We start from the raw sequence: 20947 nt of genomic DNA on the forward strand, positions 1-20947 counted from the left end.
AAATGTAGTATACTGATAGGTTGTTTCAGCATCTTAGAGAGAAAAGGAGTGGAATTAATTGGCCCTTGACTGAGCCTTTGGTGTTGGCATGAGAAAAGTACAGGCTGGAGAAAGATAAAAGGAAGTGTTAAAAGAGTTGTCGACGGTGTTAAAGGTGTGGCATGTAGTATTTAACAGAGCTGTTTGAAGTTGAATGAGCAGGGAAAGAGGATGTAGGAATGTTAATAGTTCTGCCTCAACAGGAGGCTGTGATCTCAAAATCACCGGTGTGAGCCCTTTGGGGCAGAGGGACCATGATGGGTCCGAGAGAGTTGTCATGGAAACAGAAGAGCAGCTAACTCTTAAAACAACCTGAGTTTATGAGTGAGCTCAGATTGCCGATGGGACCGCTCAGGGAACTGCTGACAATTGCATTCCCCTGACCGACCCCCCACTGAGACTATAGTCACCCCGGAAATAATGAACGGTAAATACCAAAATCTGGTTAAATTGGGAATGGAGAATCAGTTCCAACAAGGTCCAAAAGAAACCCCTATGGAATTTTTGGACCAACTTTGAAATGCAATGGAAAACAAAACAAAACAAACAAACGAAACAGGAGAAAATGGGGGCTAAGTTAGAACAAGGAAAATGGACGCTGCCAGACAGGCGAGAGATACGGCCAAAAGCTTATGCGAAGCAAATACTGGGACGTTTGCATGCCCAAACACATTGGGGTACAAAGGTGTTAAGTGATCATTTACTAAAACAATTTGGTTGCATTGTTTGTTTTTGAAATAGCAAAGCAAATTACACCACGTTGCTTAACTTGTCAGAAGATAAATAAGAAAGTGTTTTGACAAGCAGCCACGGGAGGGAGAAAAACAGATTATAGGCCTTTCGAGAGGGTACAAGTTGGTTTCACTGAATTGCCCCAGGTAGGGAGGATAAAATATCTATTGGTAATAGTAGATCACTTAACGCAATGGGTAGAAGCTTATCCCGTAGCACGAGCTACGGCACAAATGGTGGCAAAAATTCTATTAGAACACCTGATACCTAAATACGGGATAATCCAGTACATTGATTCTGCTCAGGGCACACACTTTGCTTCTAAAATAATAAAGGTATTCTGTCAATCATTGGGTATTCAGTGGGAATACCATACTCTGTGGCACCCACAAAGCTCAGGGAAAGTAGAAAGATTGAATCAAACAATAAAACAACAATTGGCTAAATCAATGATCGAGACACAAATGCCCTGGATGAAATGCTTACCATTGGCACTTCTAAACATAAGAACTAAACCACACAGTGAGACTGGATTATCGCCATATGAAATGTTATATGGTATGCCTTATTCTCAAGGGATGCCTCTAGGGAACAATGTAGTTGAGGGTCGTAGCATGCAGAAATATATAATTACTATTGGAAGGAGATTGCAAGAGCTAAGAGAAATTGGATTGATGGCTCAGACGCCACCTTTAGGATTTGCTATTCATAAGATACAACCAGGGGACAAGGTCTTAATAAAAACCTGGAGGGAAGAATCATTGAACCCCCGGTGGGAGGGACCGTACCTTGTTTTACCTGCACATCCAGAATAAAAGGACCAGTAAGTACCGAAACTTGGAGGGTTGAGTCCGCTCCTGGGGAACTGAAACTAAAGCTAGAGAAGAACTAATGTTCTGGCAGTGACGCTCTGCATGAATTAAGGACGCCAAATAAAGGGGACAAGCCTAAAGGGAGGAAAGGGAGAAGGCAAGACCGGGGCAGGACTCTCCACTGCGGTGTGTATGGTCTACCGAGGGAGGCAACCCCTATGGGTACTGACCGCCGAGTGAGAGGGCCTCGACCCGACTTCTCCCACGCTAAGGTCAGGTTGTCCCGAGAAAATAACATAAGAACCTTTTTTATAAACCCATATAAAATTGTGATTTGTTTTCCAGGAGCTGGATCACCCCGACAGGCTGAACTGAATGGTAACACAAGCCCCAATCGACCCTGAAAGCGGGCCCAACCCCTTGATTGAAGGCGTCTTGCCTATTATGATCTGTGAGGAATGTTTTAACAATTCGTGTCAATGGAGAGCTTGAAGGAAAATGTATTCGTATGTTCTTTCCTTGAAGTCTCTGATACCTGGGGGTTTCAGAACAACTGCTAACTGTTATGACTTCTGAATGGGACACTATGCAAGCCCCTGATATCTGGCCAGGAGATTAAGGAGAAGGGAAAAGCTGAAGGACGGCTAAAAGACAAAGCTTGCAGGGAACGCTGTGCAAGCTTTTGACATACAGCCAAGGAGTACAAAGAAGAAGGACAAGAAAAAAAAAAAGCCTGAGAGGAAGACTATGAGCCTTCATCATGAAAGACCCCCAGAGGGAGCACCAGAGACTGATACGCATGCTCCAGTAGGAGGGTTCAAATTCCGGAACTAATTATAATAACTCCGTTGTTTGTTTTTTTTTAGAAATAGTAATGAATATGTATTAGTCTAGGAGCATAAAAAATCAGCATCTTGATGTAACGGGTGTGCGACCAGGTGGAGCAGAGACTCCCGGCGCACCCAGCGCTGTTTGCTTACCTCTATTCTTTTAATAAATTGTAAACTTTGATTATAATCCTATTTTGGGACTGAGCTATTTATAACAACTTGGGGGCTCGTCCGGGATGGTTTTGGTTCCTGGATTTTAATCTAGGAGAGGCGCCCCCACCATTTGGTGGCTCCTGTCCGGAACCAATGCCATCTTGAACCTGAATAAAGGTAAGCAAAGATTTTGATTTTGTTATGAGCTCCCTTGCCGGCTGCAGCATTGTTTTTGCCCGTAATTCTGCGCGCAAAGATCCGAACGAAGACGACGGAGTCGTAAGCATTTAAGGCGTGTACCGTTCGGTTGGGTGGGATTCGGTTGCCTGTGTGTGTGTAAGAGTGTGACTGAGACGGAACGTAGTTCCGAAGCGAGTGCGGAGGTCTTCTAACCGATAAGCAAATACTGGGACGTTTGCATGCACAAACACATTGGGGTACAAAGGTGTTAAGTGATCATTTACTAAAACAATTTGGTTGCATTGTTTGTTTTTGAAATAGCAAAGCAAATTACACCACGTTGCTTAACTTGTCAGAAGATAAATAAGAAAGTGTTTTGACAAGCAGCCACGGGAGGGAGAAAAACAGATTATAGGCCTTTCGAGAGGGTACAAGTTGGTTTCACTGAATTGCCCCAGGTAGGGAGGATAAAATATCTATTGGTAATAGTAGATCACAACGCAATGGGTAGAAGCTTATCCCGTAGCACGAGCTACGGCACAAATGGTGGTAAAAATTCTATTAGAACACCTGATATCTAGATATGGGATAATCCAGTACATTGATTCTGTTCAGGGCACACACTTTGCTTCTTAAATAATAAGATTATTCTGTCAATCATTAGGTATTCAGTGGGAATATTCTAAGTGGTATTGGAATATTCTAAGTGGTATTCTTTATCTGCTAGATTATTTCCTCCGGTGTGGTAATCTAATTAGGTATTCAGTGGGAAAATTCTAAGGAGAATCTCCATCCTTTACTGGATGTGGGGGGGAAACCTTGTTACAAAAGATGAGGAAAAGGCGGAGGTGCTTATGCCTTCTTTGCCTGTCTTTAGCGGCAATACCGGTTGTTCTCTGGATACCCGGTACCCTGAGCTGGCAGAAGGGGATGGGGAGCTGAATGTGGCCCTCACTATCCACGAAGAAATGGTTGGTGACCTGGTACGGCACTTGGATGCGCGCAAGTCGATGGGGCCGGATGGGATCCACCCGAGGGTACTGAGAGAACTGGCAGAGGAGCTGGCCAAGCCGCTTACCATCATTTATCAACAGTCCTGGCTATCGGGGGAGGTCCCAGTTGACTGGCGGCTAGCAAATGTGACGCCCATCTACAAGAAGGGCCGTAGGGCAGACCCGGGGAACTATAGGCCTGTCAGTTTGACCTCAGTGCCAGGGAAGCTCATGGAGCAGATTATCTTGAGAGTCATCACGCGGCACTTGCAGGGCAAGCAGGCGATCAGGCCCAGTCAGCATGGGTTTATGAAAGGCAGGTCCTGCTTGACGAGCCTGATCTCCTTCTATGACAAAGTGACGCGCTTGGTGGATGAGGGAAAGGCTGTGGATGTGGTCTACCTTGACTTCAGCAAGGCTTTTGACACCGTTTCCCACAGCATTCTTCTCAGGAAACTGGCTGCTCTTGGCTTGGACTGGCGCACGCTTCGTTGGGTTAGAAACTGGCTGGATAGCCGGGCCCAAAGAGTCGTGGTAACTGGAGTCAAATCCAGTTGGAGGCCGGTTACTAGTGGCGTTCCCCAGGGCTCGGTGCTGGGGCCGGTCCTCTTTAATATCTTCATCGATGATCTGGATGAGGGCATTGAGGGTACCCTCAGTAAGTTCGCAGATGACACCAAGTTAGGTGCGTGTGTCGATCTGCTCGAGGGTAGGAAGGCTCTGCAGGAGGATCTGGATAGGCTGGACCGATGGGCTGAGGTCAACTGCATGAAGTTCAACAAGGCCAAGTGCCGGGTCCTGCACCTGGGGAGCAATAACCCCAAGCAGAGCTACAGGCCGGGAGAGGAATGGTTGGAAAGCTGCCAGGCGGAGAAGGACCTGGGAGTATTGGTTGATAGTCGGCTGAATATGAGCCAGCAGTGTGCTCAGGTGGCCGAGAAGGCCAACGGCATCCTGGCTTGTATAAGAAGCAGTGTGGCCAGCAGGGCTAGGGAAGTGATCGTCCCCCTGTACTCGGCTCTGGTGAGGCCGCACCTCGAGTACTGTGTTCGGTTTTGGGCCCCTCGCTACAAGAAGGACATGGAGGTGCTTGAGCGAGTCCACAGAAGGGCGACGAAGCTGGTGAGGGGTCTGGAGAACGAGTCCTACGAGGAGCGGCTGAGGGAGCTGGGCTTGTTCAGCCTGGAGAAGAGGAGGCTCAGGGGCGACCTTATCGCTCTCTACAGGTACCTTAAAGGAGGCTGTAGCGAGGTGGGGGTTGGTCTGTTCTCCCACGTGCCTGGTGACAGGACGAGGAGGGGGAATGGGCTACAGTTGCGCCAGGGGAGTTTTAGGTTGGATGTTAGGAAGAACTTCTTTACCGAAAGGGTTGTTAGACATTGGAACAGGCTGCCCAGGGAAGTGGTGGAGTAACCATCCCTGGAAGTCTTTAAAAGATGTTTAGATGTAGAGCTTAGGGATATGGTTTAGAGGGGACTGTTAGCGTTAGGTCAGAGGTTGGACTCGATGATCTTGAGGTCTCTTCCAACCTAGAAATTCTGTGATTCTGTGAATATCATACTCCATGGCACCCACAAAGCTCAGGGAAAGTAGAAAGATTGAATCAAACAACAACAAAAAAAAAAAACAACAATTGGCTAAATCAATGATCGAGACACAAATGCCCTGGATGAAATGCTTACCATTGGCACTTCGAAACATAAGAACTAAACCACACAGTGAGACTGGATTATCGCCATATGAAATGTTATATGGTATGCCTTATTCATAGGGAATGCCTCTGGGAAACAATGTAGTTGAGGATCGTAGTATCCAGAAATACATAATTACTGTTGGGAGAAGATTGCAAGAGCTAAGAGAAATTGGAGTGATGGCTCAGACACCACCTTTAGGATTTGCTATTCATAAGATACAACCAGGGGACAAGGTCTTAATAAAAACCTGGAGAGAAGAATCATTGCACCCCCGGTGGGAGGGACCGTACCTTGTTTCACTTACCACTGAAACAGCTGTGAGAACAGCAGAAAGGGGTTGGACCCATGCATCCAGAGTAAAAGGACCAATAAATACCAAAACTTGGAGGGTTGAGTCCGCTCCTGGGGAACTGAAATTAAAGCTAAAAAAGAACTAATGTTCTGGCAATAAGGCTCTGCATAAATTAAGGATGCCAGAAGAAGGGGATAAGCCTGAAGGGAAGAAAGGGAGAAGGCAAGACCGGGGCAGGACTCTCCACTGCGGTGTGTATGGTCTACCGAGGGAGGCAACCCCTATGGGTATTGACCGCCGAGTGAGAGGGCCTCGACCGGACTTTTCCCGCACTAAAGCCAGGTTGTCCCAGGAAAAAGAAACAAACAAGCTAGCAAAGATATATGTATATAATAAATAAGTTTTTTTTTTTTAACCTATTGTAATTAGTTTTCCAGGAGCTGGATCACCCTCAAAGGCTGAACAGTAACCCAAGCTCAAATAGATCCTGGAAGTGGGCCCAACCCCTTGATTGAAGGCATTTCTCACACCCCCACGATACCCCCTGGACGACGCAGAAGGATGTTATACTTCCTGGTACTATTTTTACAAGGGCAATTAAGCCATGGGAATAACTTTTTCATTCTGGGGGAGGAAGTGGCCAAGGCTTTTAACCTTAGCAATTGCTGGGTTTGTGGGGGACCAGGGGGAGCTGAAAGTTGGCCCTGGGTAGCTGGCCCGGTTGAACCTAAGGGGTGGGTTAGTAATTTGAGTGAAGTTCATAATGGTACACAATTCTGGAAAGGGGAAGAAGGCCCGTGGCAGTTGCACTCGTCAGAGAAAGGTATATACTGTTTAAACAGAACAGGAACAGTAAAGGTGGGAAAAAGCATTTGTAAATGGGCTCTGTCTCCTGGATATGAATGTACTGATCCTGAATGTGGACCTAGAAACTGTACAGCAAGTAAAGGGAAATGGAATGCTACGCATGTCCAGCTGAAAAACGGGATTTGGCTGAAATGCTCGTATAAGATGTTTTTTGGACCTGGATGTGAAGCCATGGCAAGAGCACAATCAAAGGGACAATTTGACGTTCAAATCCTGAGTTGTCAGCGTGATAACACCACTAGGGAGCAGCATGTGGTAAAGAGTCTACCGCTGGAGGTGGCAAAATGAGAATGGGACACAAGTGTTCTTTAAATGTTTCTGGTCAGCTCGTAATATGACAAGTCGTGAAGGAGAACTTAGTCATAATTGTGAGTGGGAATCTAGTGCGGGAGCTTGGAGGTGTATATATATGAGTACTAATGGGGCAAACATTGTAACAGGACCACTTGGTAATGAAAACACTTTGTATTTTCACGCCCCAAGGAATAAAAGAGAACGGGACGGTCCTTTTCCAAATGGGACGTGGGCTCATTATTGGGTGTGTGGCAAACAGGCCTATAAAAGGCTACCAAAGGACTGGTCAGGAAGAATATGCTATGTGGGGTACATAAGACCCTTGTTCTTTTTATTGTCACAAATACAAGGAAATCACTTAGGAATAAAATTATATGATGATCTGAATAGAGAAAAACGATCTATTGATGCTTCCTTAGCCGGAGGTAGTGCTCAAAAACGGAGAGAAAATGAATGGCCCCCTGAAAGAATCATACAGTATTATGGACCGGCTACCCGGAACCCGAATGAGGTAATATCTGGAGCCCGAGAACCTCTTCATAATTTGAATCGAATAATTAGGTTGCAAGCTGTCCTCGAAATAATAAGCAATCAAACAGCGACAGCTTTGGATCTTTTAGCTGACCAGTCCGCCCAGATGAGGAATGCTATTTTTCAACATAGAATGGTTTTAGACTATTTACTAGCAGAAGGGGGGGTGTGTGTGGGAAATTAAATGATTCTAATTGTTGCTTACAAATTGACGGTAATGGGAAAGTGGTTAAACAGATAACAAGAGAAATTAGAAAATTGGCCCACGTCCCAGCACAAACTTGGAAGGGTATGGATTGGGATTTATTTTCATGGCTGCCTGGTGGACCATGGGTTAGAAGGATGTTATTTTTATTTTTATGTGCTGTAATGATGTTATTATTCATACCTTGTATGATACCTTGCTTTACATTATTGATGCGCCGGATGATAAATAGTACATTTGTAATGACTTCATTAAAAAAGGAAGTCAATTATGATGCTTAAGAATTGGACCCTCTGAGAACGGACTGATGAACTCCAGTTATTAATGACAAAAGTTGAAAAAGAGACACGAATTGAGGATATTAAAAAGAAGATAAGGGATTGTGAGGAATGTTTTAACAATGTGTGTCAATAGAGAGCTTGAAGGAAAATGTATTCGTATGTTCTTTCCTTGAAGTCTCTGATACCTGGGGGTTTCAGAACAACTGCTAACTGTTATGACTTCTGAATGGGACACTATGCAAGCCCCTGATATCTTGATATCTGGCCAGGAGATTAGGGAGAAGGGAAAAGCTGAAGGACGGCTAAAAGACAAAGCTTGCAGGGAACGCTGTGCAAGCTTTTGACATACAGCCAAGGAGTACAAAGAAGAAGGACAAGAAAAAAAAAGCCTGAGAGGAAGACTATGAGCCTTCATCATGAAAGACCCCCAGAGGGAGCACCAGAGACTGATACGCATGCTCCAGTAGGAGGGTTCAGATTCCGGAACTAATCATAATAACTCCGTTGTTTTTTTTAGAAATAGTAATGAATACGTATTAGTCTAGGAGCATAAAAAAATCAGCATCTTGATGTAACGGGTGTGCGACTTGGTGGAGCGGAGACTCCCGGCGCACCCAGCGCTGTTTGCTTACCTCTATTCTTTTAATAAATTGTAAACTTTGATTATAATCCTATTTTGGGACTGAGCTACTTATAACATGATCCAGCTACGTGGGCAGAAGACGGATCCTGGGGCTATAGGACCCCAATATATATGCTTAATAGAATAATTAGGTTAGAAGCTGTAATAGAAATAGTTGTAAATAAAACCGGAGATGCACTTGGATTAATTGCAAGGCAAAATACTAAGATGAGGACTGCTTTGTATCAAAATCGCTTAGCTTTGGATTATTTGCGCAAGAAGGAGAAGTCTGTGGAAAATTTAACCTTAGTAATTGCTGTTTTATAGATTGGTGATGAAGGTGTTTCTTCCTAGTAGCTGGTAGAATGCTATGTTTTGGCTTAGGATGAGAAGAGTGCTGATAACATGCTGATGTTTTAATTGTTGCAGAGCAGTGCTTAGGCCAAGCCAAGGGCGTTTCAGCTTCTCACTCTGTCCTGCCAGCGAGCAGGCTGGGGGTGCAGCAAGAGCTGGGAGGAGGGCTGGACTGCTCGGGGTTAGGCTGGGCATCGGACAGCGGGTGGTGAGCAATTGCATTGTGCATCACTTGTTTCATACACGTTATTATTAGTAATACTATTATCATAACGATTGTCTTTATTGTTATTATTATTATTTATCTGTCTTTATCTCAACTCACGGGCTTCGCTTTCCCGTTTCTCTCCCCATCCCAGAGAGGGAGGGGAGAGGGTGAGCGAACGGCTGTGTGGTGTTTAGCTGCCGGCCGGGTTAAACCACAACAGAAGGAAAAGCTGTAAATGAACTTGTAAAAGAAACGAAGAAAATTGCACATGCCCCAGTTCAAACTCGCAATGGAATAATGGAATCGAGCTAGAAGGATTATCGGGGGGGGGGGGGGGCTTTATGGGTGTTGATTGGCTTACTAAAAGTGGGATGGTTGTACTGGGGGGATATGTGGAGGATTTTAATAATTCCATGTTTTACCAGACCAATACACTCGGTTATACAAGGAATGCAAATACCTGCGGTACCTGTTGTGGGAATAGAAATGTTGTTTTTGCAGAGTTCCGTTGTTTAGAGGGAAGGAACTTGGTACTGAGATATGCTTGCAGTGATAAGAAGCTTAGCAGGCGACCTCGTAAAATGCAGACAACCGGACTCCTTAGGACAATTAGGTGAAAATGGCGGTGTCAAGTCAGATAAGTGAAGAAACATTACCACATCAGATAGGTTGTGAACCTGGATTACCCCCTCAGTGGGGAAACAGGGGAGGGTCCTGTCATCAAAAAGCGTATAAACTGTGTTTTGGAACTAGTAGGCGCGCTCTCCTGCTTGTGGGGCGCCCGCCATTGCAATCAATCGCGAGTAAATTACTACTTCGCTGAGATCCTCGCCTGAGCCTAAGCTATCGGCTACGGAGCGTTTCTCACCCTCCCTTCCAACCCAAGCCACGCTCTGATTCTATGAGCGGAGCGCCTGTTCTGTGGAGCTCGTTTCCCAGCCGTGCAGGGCCCAGATTCCCTCCGCGGAGCCGCCCAGCCCGTTTTCGGGCGCCCACTTCCTCCCTCCCGGTCGGCTCCCTCCGCGCCCCGAGGGCACGCGACCTCCCTGAGCGCCGATAAGCACCGGGTCGACGGGAGCGGAGCCGCCGAGAGGGCGGGGACAAGGGAAGAGGGCAGGCGAGGCAGCCAATCGAGGCGCGGGGGCGGTCGGCGGCGATCTGTCGGCCCAATGAGCGCCGCGGAGGGCCGGGCCGAGTGCGGGAAGTGAGGGGGCGTTGTACCGAGCGGGCGCCGTCATGGCCGACGGGATTGTTAGGGCGCAGGCCGCCTGGCCCGGTGGCGGCGCTGCCGCTGCTTTCGGAGAGGTCGCCTGCAAGGGCAAGGAGGTCCCCGCCAACGTTCTCCGTGAGGATGAGCGGTCGTGGACGAGGAGGTAGCCGCGGCGTTGTTGTGCGAGTCTTTCCTTCCTTTCCCTCGGCCGCTCGCAGGCCCTCTGAAACGAGGGCCCGTCGCGGGTCCCGGGAGTGCGGCAGGGCGGGTGGTGGCCTTGCTGCGGGAGGGAGGGAGGGACGGTCGGTCGGTCGGTCGGTCGGGGTCTCTCCGGCTCGTGGCGCTCTCTACTGCAGCGCCTCTAAAACGCCGCGCTTCTTCGGTGCCTGCCCCCGGGGTGCCACGGCGCGTACTGGGTCGCCGGCGCAGTCGGTCTCCTTGGGGGTTCGGACTGTATGCATATAGGCAGTGAGCATCGCAGTAGTGACCGTAATCAGTCGTTTCTGCGCTGCTGATAGCCTTGCAGAGACGCCCCGGCTCGGCTGTGCTAGGCTTTGGTTATGGCACCACCCCCACCGCGCACACGAGCGCACGCTCTCTCCAAAGTGGCTTGTGAAAGGGAAGAATTGCAGCTTTTCCTAGCTTTCTTAAACGCCTAGAAACCAGTCAATCCCGCAGGCTGCGAGAGCTTCCCAGCTCTCATTTCCGTGCTGGAGGTGGGCCGTGATAAGAGCATGCTGGCAAGGTTCACTGATGCTGGTGCGCCGCAACGTGCTAGGAGCTAAGTGAGCAGCTGCGGAGAGTTATGAAAAAGTTGCAGATGTTATCTGCAAGGTGCTAACTTTAAGTTAGTGTCCAGCCTAACCGTTGTTGCTGTTCTTAAATTTGAAATGCTAAAGATAGGACAGCTAGGGATTTCCTCTGCTTCTGACGGCAGGGTTTATCTGCAGCGTGGAAAACAGGCCCTTAGTGAAAGGGGCTGCGTTGCCCGCTCTGCGTGCTGACTCGTAGAATGGTTAGGCTTGGAAGGCACCCTTAAAGATCATCTAGCCCAACCCGCCTGCCGCGGTCAGGGACGTGTTTCACTAGATCGGGTTGCTCAAAGCGTTGACGCGTTGCTTGGAACAGCGCTTTCTTAATAGGTCTCGGTAATGTTGCAGCTGCCGCCCGTTTGGAGTACTGGAAGCGTTCAACTGCTCTCCGGAAACCGTGCTTGCGGTAGCGCCCTGCCTTTACGAAAGGGCGCGTTTCCTGTCTCCTTCGTGTTGAAGGCTGCGCGAGGAGTCTGTGTGTGTGTGTGTGTGTGTGTGTGCGTGCGCGCATCTGTTTTGACTTGGCCGTACTGGCTGCAGCAACGTATGTAACCTGAACGCTGTGCTTGATTGGAGAACCAGGCCGTTAACTTGAGTCTGATGAGTGACTTGAGAGCAGACAACCTACTCTGACCGCTCTTAGTGCGACACGTTTCCTGGAGGACGAATTAGTTGCAGTTTCTCGCTTGGTCTTAACTTGGGGCGGGGGGCTTAGAACCACTTCTGGAGCGTAGTTGGCTCTAGCGAATGGTCTTGAATTTGCTTAGCTCACTGTACCGAAGGCCTGTTTCACGGTTGAGCGATGTTATAGGGAGGAGTGTGAGGAAGGCTTATAATTCTCGATTGTCGTGCAGTGAAAGGCGATGGTGAGTAAGAAGTACAAAGCATCTGTGGAATCGAGTCTTATCGGCAGTGTTTCAGTCGCATCTAAAACAAATAAAAATAGCGGAAGTCGCTAACCTGAAGTACTCGGCTGTCTCGCTGCCCCTGTCACCTTGCGCGCTGGATCCTGCTTCTGGTGCCATATGCAGTTTCTGTCTGCTGGTGATTTGGGGAGTTCCCTCGCAATTAGTTGCGAGTTGATGGTTTCCTACAGGTCGGTGGTATTTGTGTTTCGAAGGTGATGCCTTGGCCTCGGTCTGGAGGTGTCTGACGTCAGGCCGGCCGTAACGGGCTAATTTGGAACGTTCCTTCCCCTGAGTAGGTGGCGTTCTCGAGGACGGAGAGTTAATACGGCCTCAGCCGGATTACTCCAGGTTCTTTGAAGATGCCTTCCTGCCTCTGGCCGAGGCAACATTTGGACGTAACCGAAGGACGGTTAGCCATTGTTTGCCGCTTGTGTGTCTTGTGCGTAGAAGGTAGAGAACTTTGCCTATTCAAAGCTCGCTTAAGAAGAATGGCTGTTTTGTCGTGCGCGTTTGGGGCGCCTGATAATCTGCTTTGGTAGGGCGAGTTCAGTGGGGCATAGTGATTTGCTGAAGCTGTTGCCTTTCTCTGAAGCCGACTACGTTTTAACTGTTTACTCTTCCTCCAGTGCCTTGCGTTCCGTGATAGTTCGCCTCAGGCTCCAGTGTTTTTTCCTAGTCCTTCCTGAGAAGGTAGTTGTCCGGTTATGTGAAGCAGAAGATTCTGGCGGACCCGTGAGTACTGTGGGAGCTTTCTGTTCGCTAGGCTGGCTGTACCTGTAACTGGTTTGTAACTTCCTAGACTCTTTCCCGTCCCCTCTTTTCCTCTGGATGTTGCAGAGGGGCGCACAGTAGGCTATTTGGGGTTGTCCGATGCTGTAGTCTTTCGCCTCTAGCTTGTAATGGAGCTGAGCTTTTTGACTGAGAGCAGTGATATAAAGCGATGCTCGTCTCCAGCTACGCGCTTGCAGTGCAAAAAGCAGCGTTGTTCCGACGTGCGGTCTGATGCCCGTTTTCACAGTTTCCGGACAGCGGGGGTGGTGCCTTGACTATGCAGAAGAGGGCTTGGGGTTTGGTCAGGTCAGAGGCGAGGAAAGGGAAAGCTGTTTGAGCGGCGCTTGGGTGTTTGTTTTGCTGTTAGCTATGCAAGTCAAGTTCCAAGGCTCTGTGAGCTCACGCAAGAGAAAAGGCACCGTGAAGCTTTTATTTTCCGCCAGAGCGGCTTACGTTGCCCGAAGCTATGACGGGGGCTTTAAGCCCCGAGACAAATTCAGCTTCTGTGACTGTTTTGTAGTCTGTTACTGTCTAGAGGGTAATTCAAAGAGCAGCGGTTGAATTGTGAAGGATTAGCTAACCGTGTTCTGTGGGTGGTTCTCTGCTCGCGTTCATTCTGTGCGTCGTGGCGCAGCACGTTAGGTGACGTTATTTCCTTTTTCCAGCTTCTTGGGCGTTTCGTGGTTGTTGGCAAGAAGTGTGCTGCTAACCTGGACCTGACCAATGGATTCCGGATGGCTGTGAATGCCCACCCTCGGGCCCTTCAGACTATCGCCGCCGAATAGGTTTCATATGTTGCCCATCAGTCTAGCCCCTGTTGATGTTTGATTTATTATTTTTTTTGGACGGCTGTCTATGGAGGGTAAGAAAGAGCTTTGAGCAGCGTTTGCACAATAAAGATGGAGCATGGGGATATCACCTCTGTCTTGCGTGTCTTACCGATGGAAATAGTTCCGCAAGTTAAAACGGCGTCTCCCTGGAGCGCACGTGTGTAGAATGTTTTGGTCCGTTGACAGTGTCGTGTAGGTGGTGGTTTGCCCATTCATTTGGAACGCGAAGCTAGAAGCGCTCGGCGGTCCTGTGGGTCTCCGTCTTCCTAAGACGATCTAGGATGTGCTGTGTGTTTGAGGCCTTGCTATCTTCCCCCTGCTCCCAAATAAAAGGGCACGCTTTTATTGCGAAATAGCCGTGTTGAGGACTGGCAGATGTAGAACCAGAGAAGAATAAGGTTGGAAGAAAGCTTCCAGGCGTTGTCTGTTGTCTGCCCCTGTCCCGAGGAGGAGGCAGAACAAGCTCTACCGGGTGTGATTTCTGACAGGTGCTTGTCAGCCTGTTCTTGACTACCCTAGGAGTTTTGCTACCGCTTTCTTTTCAGTCCTCCTCGTGGCTTTCGCAACTTTGAGAAGGAATTCCTCCCACAGGATGTAGAAGGCTCTGGGATTCTTGAGTCGGCTTCTGATAAGTTCGAGACTCGGCTGCCGTTCTCTTTATTTTTTTTTTTGCATTTATTTTTAGTGTCTTTTTTTTTTCCCCTAAACGAAGTCCGTTGTTCAGTAACTAGAAGAAGGATTAGGTAAAGGCACCATAAGGCTTTTAAATGCGATCACCTCTCGTGCTTTGTTAGACCTCTGGCTTCGCTCTGCTCCTTGTTTAATCGCGATTACATTCAAGGCTTACTGGAGCGTGGGAACGTTAAAATGCTATTAAATACTCTTAGTGTTTGAAACTTGCTAAATGAGATGATTTTTGTGACTCCGTTCCTCATAAAGAAACTTGATTCGTTAGCAGGAGAAATGATCTTTGTTACTGGATCTGTTTGCGGGGTTAACGATTGCAGCTGTGAATGACTAAAGTCTTTTGAGGAAGCTGAATGATAAAAACCAAACCAAGAAACAGCCCTTGGTCTACTCGAAATAATATAGGATTTGCCGTTTGTGGGGTCACGTGAAAATAGTCGTGCAAGTCAACTAGTTTGGGGGGGAGGGGTGGGTGAAGGTGGAGATGCTGTTGCCCTTTCAGAGAAAGCTTCTTAAGTTGGCACTTGACCAACTGTTCTATTTCCGTATTTTCCCTTGGTCTCTTTCATTGATCTGTTTTGTTGACCTAGAAGAGCCGATGGAACTGCTCAAAGAAACGTGCTCAAGTGGACCTTGAGTAAGTATTTACATGTTCAACTGTTCCCCGGTCGGTCTAGCTAATGCTATCAGCGCTTGTATTCTTTTACAAAAGATGTTTAATTCCCGAGACAGTAGAGGAGGAAGACCACTGGTAATCTCTCTGCTTAAGAGGCACTGTTAGGCAACCGCAGAAGGCGAAGAAACTTGCCCCCGAGGCACCAATCTGACCCTTCTTTTAGCCTGTATGCTTTCAAAGAGCGTATCATAGAAGCATAGATTGGGCAGGGTTGCCAACCACTAGAACAGGCTGCCCAGAGCTGCATCCAGCCTGGCCTTGAACGCCTCCAGGGATGGGGCATCCACGACCTCCCTGGGCAACCCGTTCCGGTGCCTCACCACCCTCTGAGTGAAAAACTTTCTCCTAATATCTAACCTAAATCTCCCCTGTCTTAGTTTAAAACCACTCCCCCTTGTCCTATCGCTATCAACGCGTGTATTTTTACTCCTGTTTATACAGAATCACAGAATCGTAGGGGTTGGAAGGGACCTCAAGAGATCATCGGGTCCAACCCCCCTGCCAAAGCAGGTTCCCTAGAGCAGGCTGCCCAGGTAGGCGTCCAGACGGGCCTTGAACATCTCCAGAGAAGGAGACTCCACAACCTCCCTGGGCAGCCTGTTCCAGTGCTCCGTCACCCGCACCGTGAAGCTGTTCTTTCGCACGTTGGTGCGGAACTTCCTGTGGTGGCTTTACCGTGCTAGGCAGCTAAACACCACAACCGCTCTCTCGCTCCCCCTCCTTAGATGAGGAGGGGAAGAAGTAAAGGAAAGAACAACTCACGGGTTGAGATGAGGATAATTGAATTAAAGGGAAAAAATAATAATCTTTCCTTGATAATAATAACCATTATTATTATTAACTAAACAATTTAACTAAAGGGGAAAAAAAGGGAAAGGGAAAAAACCAAAACAAATAAAGGCTACGTGGAAGTGCAGAGGAAAGAAATTACTCTCTACTTCCCACAAATGAGCGATGCTTGACCACGTCCTTGAAGCAGGGCCTCAACACGCGTAGCCGGTGTTCGGGAGGAAGACCGACGTTTTCACAAGGAGAGCCCAGCCTTCCCCTCTTCTTCCTGTTTCCACCTTTTATTGCTGAGTGTGACATCGTACGGTATGGAATATCCCTTTGGTTGGTTGAAGTCAGCTGCCCTGGTGATGTTTGTCTTCTCGCTTTTTTGCCCACCCCCTAGGAGGGTTAGAGAGAGTCCTGATGCTGTGCCAGCGCTGCTCGGCAGTAGACGCAACACTGGTGTGATACCACTGCTGTTCTAGCTACAAGTGCAGAGCACAGCACTGTATGGGCTGCTGCAGGGAAAGTTAACATCCCAGCCAGACCCAGTACAGGCCGTTGCCCCTTGTCCTATCCCCACTAACCACTGCAAAGAGGGTGGCGAAATCCCACTGTCTCCCACGCTGAAGGTATTTGTAAACATTGATAAGATCCCCTCTCAGTCTTCTCTTCTCCAGGCTGAACAGACCCAGGTCTCTCAGTCTTTGCTCATAGGGAAGATGCTCCAGGCCCCGTATCATCTTTGTTGCCCTCCGCTGGACTCTTTCCAGGAGATCCTTGTCTTTTTTTGTACCGGGGAGCCCAGAACTGGACACAGTACTCCAGGTGAGGCCTGCCCAGGGCAGAGTAGAGGGGGAGGATCACCTCCCTTGACCTGCTGGCCACGCTCCTTTTAATGCACGCCAGGATCCCATTGGCCTTCTTGGCCACCAGGGCGCACTGCTGGCTCGTGGTCAACCTGTCGTCCACCAGGACCCGCAGGTCCTTCTCCGCAGAGCTCCTCTCCAGCAGGTCATCCCCCAGCCTGTACTGATACATGCGGTTGTTCCTTCCCAGGTGCAGGACTCTACACTTGCTCTTGTTAAACTTCATTTGGTTTCTTCCCGCCCAGCTCTCCAGCCCGCCCAGGTCTCGCTGAATGGCAGCACAGCCTTCTGGCGTGTCGGCCACTCCTCCCAGCTTTGTATCATGGGCGTACTTGCGGAGGGTGGACACTATTCCCTCATCAAGGTCGTCGATGAAGATGTTGAACAAGACCGGACCCGGCACCGACCCCTGGGGAACACCGCTAGTCACAGATCTCCAGCCGGACTCTGCGCCGCCGATCGCCACCCTCTGAGCTCGGCCAGTCAGCCAGTTCTCAACCCGCCTTACCGTCCACTTGTCTATCCCACGCCTTCTCAGCTTTGCTAGCAGGGTGTCGTGGGAGACAGTGTCAAAAGCCTTGCTAAAGTCAAGGTAGATGACGTCCACTGCTCTCCCTCCATCAACCCAGCTGGTGATGCCATCATAGAAGGCTACGAGGTTGGTCGAGCACGATTTCCCCTTGGTGAATCCATGCTGACTACTCCTCATAACTTTCTTCTCTTCCAGTGGCTTGGAGATGGCATCCGGAACAAGCTGTTCCAACAGCTTTCCAGGGACAGAGGTGAGACTGACCTTTCCAAGAGCTCCACATCCTTCTTGTGCTGGGGGCCCCAGGCCTGCACGCAGTATTCCGGGTGGGGTCTCCCAAGAGCAGGGTAGAGGGGGAGAATCACCTCCCTCTCCCTGCTGGCCACCCCTTTTTTAATGCAGCCCAGGACTTAGTTGGCCTTCCGGGCTGCAAGCGTGCGCTGCTGGCTCACGTCCAGCTTCTTGTCCGTCAGGACCCCCAAGTCCTTCTCCGCGGGGCTGCTCTGAAGTTCTTCTTCTCCCAGCCTATAGAGATACCTAGGATTGCCCCAGCCCAAGGTCAACGCCTTGCACTTATGGCATCCCTTCCCTCTATTGTATCGACTGCACCGCTCAGCTTGGTGTCATCCGCAAACTTGCGCGATTCCGTCGTCTGTGCCATTGCTAAGGATGTTGAAGAGCACCGGTCCCGAGCCCGACCCCTGAGGGACGCCACTTGTGACCGGCCTCCGCCCAGACATAGAGCCGTTGGCCACAACCCTTTGGCCGCGACCAGCCAACCAATTCTTTATCCACCCAACAGTCCATCCTTCAAATCCCTACCTCTGCAATTTAGAGAGAAGAATGTGGTGAGGGACCATATCAAAGGCTTTGCTCGGTCCAGGTAGCGTATCCTATCCCAGGACTGGTTTCAGCCGTAAACAACAAACAGTTATGAAGAGAGATGTAGCTTTGTAAATGTTTTTGTTGCCTTGGGTGAATTGGTGTCTGGTCACGTTGATTGGCCCACGTGGTAGCTGGGAGATGGCCGACGGGGAGGACTGAGATGTTAAAGCTGCCTGTGGTTGCCTGCCCCCAGCCCCGTCCCCGTGGGCCATCCCGATGGCAGTAGCGCCCGCCTGGAAGCTCAAACTAAAGCGAGCGTATTCTGATGTCGTTACCCTCCAAGCCTGTCAGAGAGGCAGAAGCGCTGTGGCCTCCTCAGGCAGGAACTGCACGTGTGGGGACGGCCGCGTCCCTGCCGCCGTGTCGGGCCAGTTTGAGCTCCGCTCTCCGTGCGGCTGCAGGGCACCGCGGACCACGCTTGGGCAGCCTCGGGGGGCGCTGCCTAGTTTTCCAGAAGCTTCCTCCCCAGCTGAGCAGAAACCCAGTTGTGATGCGTCAGGGCTGAGCACAGGCTTTGTATTCCTTCCCGCCACCCCCTGCACGGGAGGTGCAGCTTTCCCCCTTGGAAACGTCAGCGGTTGAAGTGGGGCTCTCAGGGAAGGTTGTGGAGCAAGTTCTGAAAAGGTAAGATTGCCGGGTTTTAAGAATTGATCCGGTAACTCTGTGCACAGACCAAGGTAAGAAATGTTAAGTATTGCCTTGGGGGTCAGGTGAGACTCTGCGTGATGTGTGATTGAGACGTACTTTTGTACGAAGCGAGTGTGGAGTCCTGATCCGCGGTTCCGTGGCTCCGCGAGGGGCGCGGCCGGAGATGGACGAAGCGTGAGATAAGGGAGAGAAAGGAAGAGTCTCGGGAAATTTGGTGTACGGTAATCCTTGCACAGGGAAGTGCTTGGAAGTACACCAGGGAATCTGGTAAATTCATAGGTGTGTGGTAGCCCTTGCAGGGGGAAGTGCTTGGCAGTACACCCCCGTTTTCCAGAATCGGAACGTTAGTGCGAGGTACCCTGCAGGAGGGAAATTTCTGTAGCAGCACACTGACAAGGGCTAGGAAAAATGGGAAATATGAGTTCCAGGGGACAGGGAGATATCCCTGGGGGAGTGCCTACCAACAGTTCTTCCTGAAGAATGATAAGAAATTGGAAACATAATCCCAAAATTAGAGGAGATTGTAAAAGAAAAAAAATAAAATTAAATATTGTGTATCAGTCTGGACAAAAGAACCAATTAAGGAAACAGCAGTGTTTTGGCCAAAATAGGGGTCTGATGAAAATTCAGGCTTTACATTTATGTGTAAACAATAAGCTTCCTTTTTCGGAGAAGGAGCCAAGTTATGCTCCCTATAATCCTAATACCGTACCCGTGGCAGCAGCAGTCACTCCAGGAAGGGAGACAGGGACTGTAGTTAACACTGTCCCTAAAGAAGGATCGTGCTCTAGGCTCTGTCAAGAATTAGAACAAGGTAGAAGATATGTTGAGAATTTTGCCTTCCCTGGTACTGACAGTACTAACACTAACCGTGTATCCTCTTAGGTGAACTACCCCCCGTCCTTAGCAGCAGAGAGGTTAGGACTTTTAAGAAGGAGAGGAAGTGTTTATTCGAGGACCCCAAGAGCCTAGCTGAACAATTAGACCAGTTCCTACGACCTGACTTATACTCTTGGGGAAGGGAATTATGCCTGTAAGTATGTTGTTTACAGGGAAAGAAATGGGAATGATCAGGAGGAGAGCTGCTATACAAGAATGGGAAAGAGCTCATCCTCCAGGACCAGGGGTAATACCGGCAGAGCAGAAATACCCACTTGCCAGTCCTGGCTGGAGTAACAATAGTGTGCAACACAGAAATCATATGAGAGGCTTGGGGTCAGAATGAGAAAGTACTCGGGGATGAGTCCCGAGGACCCGGTATCCCAAGGGCTCTTGAAAGTTCATTGTGTGATTAAAGCCTGGCGAGATACGCAGAAAATGCTCCAGAAGGTGGGGGGCTGTAGTGAACAGTCACTGGGGGACCCTCCTGCGGGAGGCCCTGGAGGTGTGTGTCCGGAGGGGAGATGAGAAGGAAAAGCAGAGAGCGAAACTAATGGTATTGACAGTGCAGCGGGTAGTGAGGCAGAGGGTTGGAGAAAGAGGAAGAAAATCTTCAGGGGGAGTCAGGGCCAGGATGGAAAGGAGAGGAAGAGAGATGAAGGAATGGCAGGCAAAGAAGGCTGCCTGTGTTGTGGCCTGAATCCTAGCAGGGACAGGCTTTGATAAGATGTTTTAAGTGTGACCAAGGATTCCCAGGGGATGCGATGTATGATTACATTGTACCAAGAAAAGACTGCCTGGGGAAATGAGGCCCGTAAGTCTCTCTTTGCTGTTCCTTGCGTGATAGCAACATCACGGTTCCCCCTGCATTCTCTACAGCTATAGGTAACCATACAGCTTGCCTCTCACGGCAGGGTGTGAGTGCTGCCCAGCATCTGGGAGAATTTGCCTTGTGCTACCAAGGACTCGATGGGAAACTGCTCAAGACTTGAGATCCCCACCCAGGGCAGATCTCTGGTGGTACGGTGGAGGGAAGATCTTACGGTCCACCCTACCATATAACTGGGGAGGCACTTGTGCGCTTGTTCGATTAGCTATACCCTTCACCCTGGCATTTGAAAGAGAAACATCACAAATACCCAGAAGAAGTTAAAGAGGCTTAGGAGTATCATTCGATGACAGAGTATACATAGATTCTCTTGGGGTGCCTAGAGGAGTTTCCGATGAACAGAAAGCCAGGAATCAAATTGCTGCAGGGTTTGAGTCACTGTTCTGGTGGGTAACGATCGATAAGAATGTGGATTGGATTAATTATATTTATTCTAATCAGCAGAGAGTCATAAATTATACAAGGGATGCGATGAGAGGAATCGCTGAACAACTAGA

General features: G+C 49.1%; 1 protein-coding gene and 1 long non-coding RNA gene across 2 annotated transcripts in view; both read left to right on the plus strand.

The window, feature by feature from the left end:
• LOC137846788 (uncharacterized) overlaps positions 1–20947 on the plus strand; it is a 483557-nt gene that overhangs the window by 187813 nt on the left and 274797 nt on the right. The gene's annotated exons all lie outside the window — the stretch shown is intronic.
• LOC137847287 (adenosine 5'-monophosphoramidase HINT1-like) lies at positions 10314–13610 on the plus strand. The gene is made up of 3 exons (XM_068665576.1): positions 10314–10459; positions 12643–12748; positions 13453–13610. Exons 1-3 carry the CDS (start codon positions 10323–10325, stop codon positions 13570–13572), a joined length of 363 nt encoding a protein of 120 aa, XP_068521677.1. The 5' UTR covers positions 10314–10322; the 3' UTR covers positions 13573–13610.

Source organism: Anas acuta, chromosome W (genome assembly GCF_963932015.1).
Source record: "Anas acuta chromosome W, bAnaAcu1.1, whole genome shotgun sequence".
Classification (NCBI taxonomy): domain Eukaryota; kingdom Metazoa; phylum Chordata; class Aves; order Anseriformes; family Anatidae; genus Anas; species Anas acuta.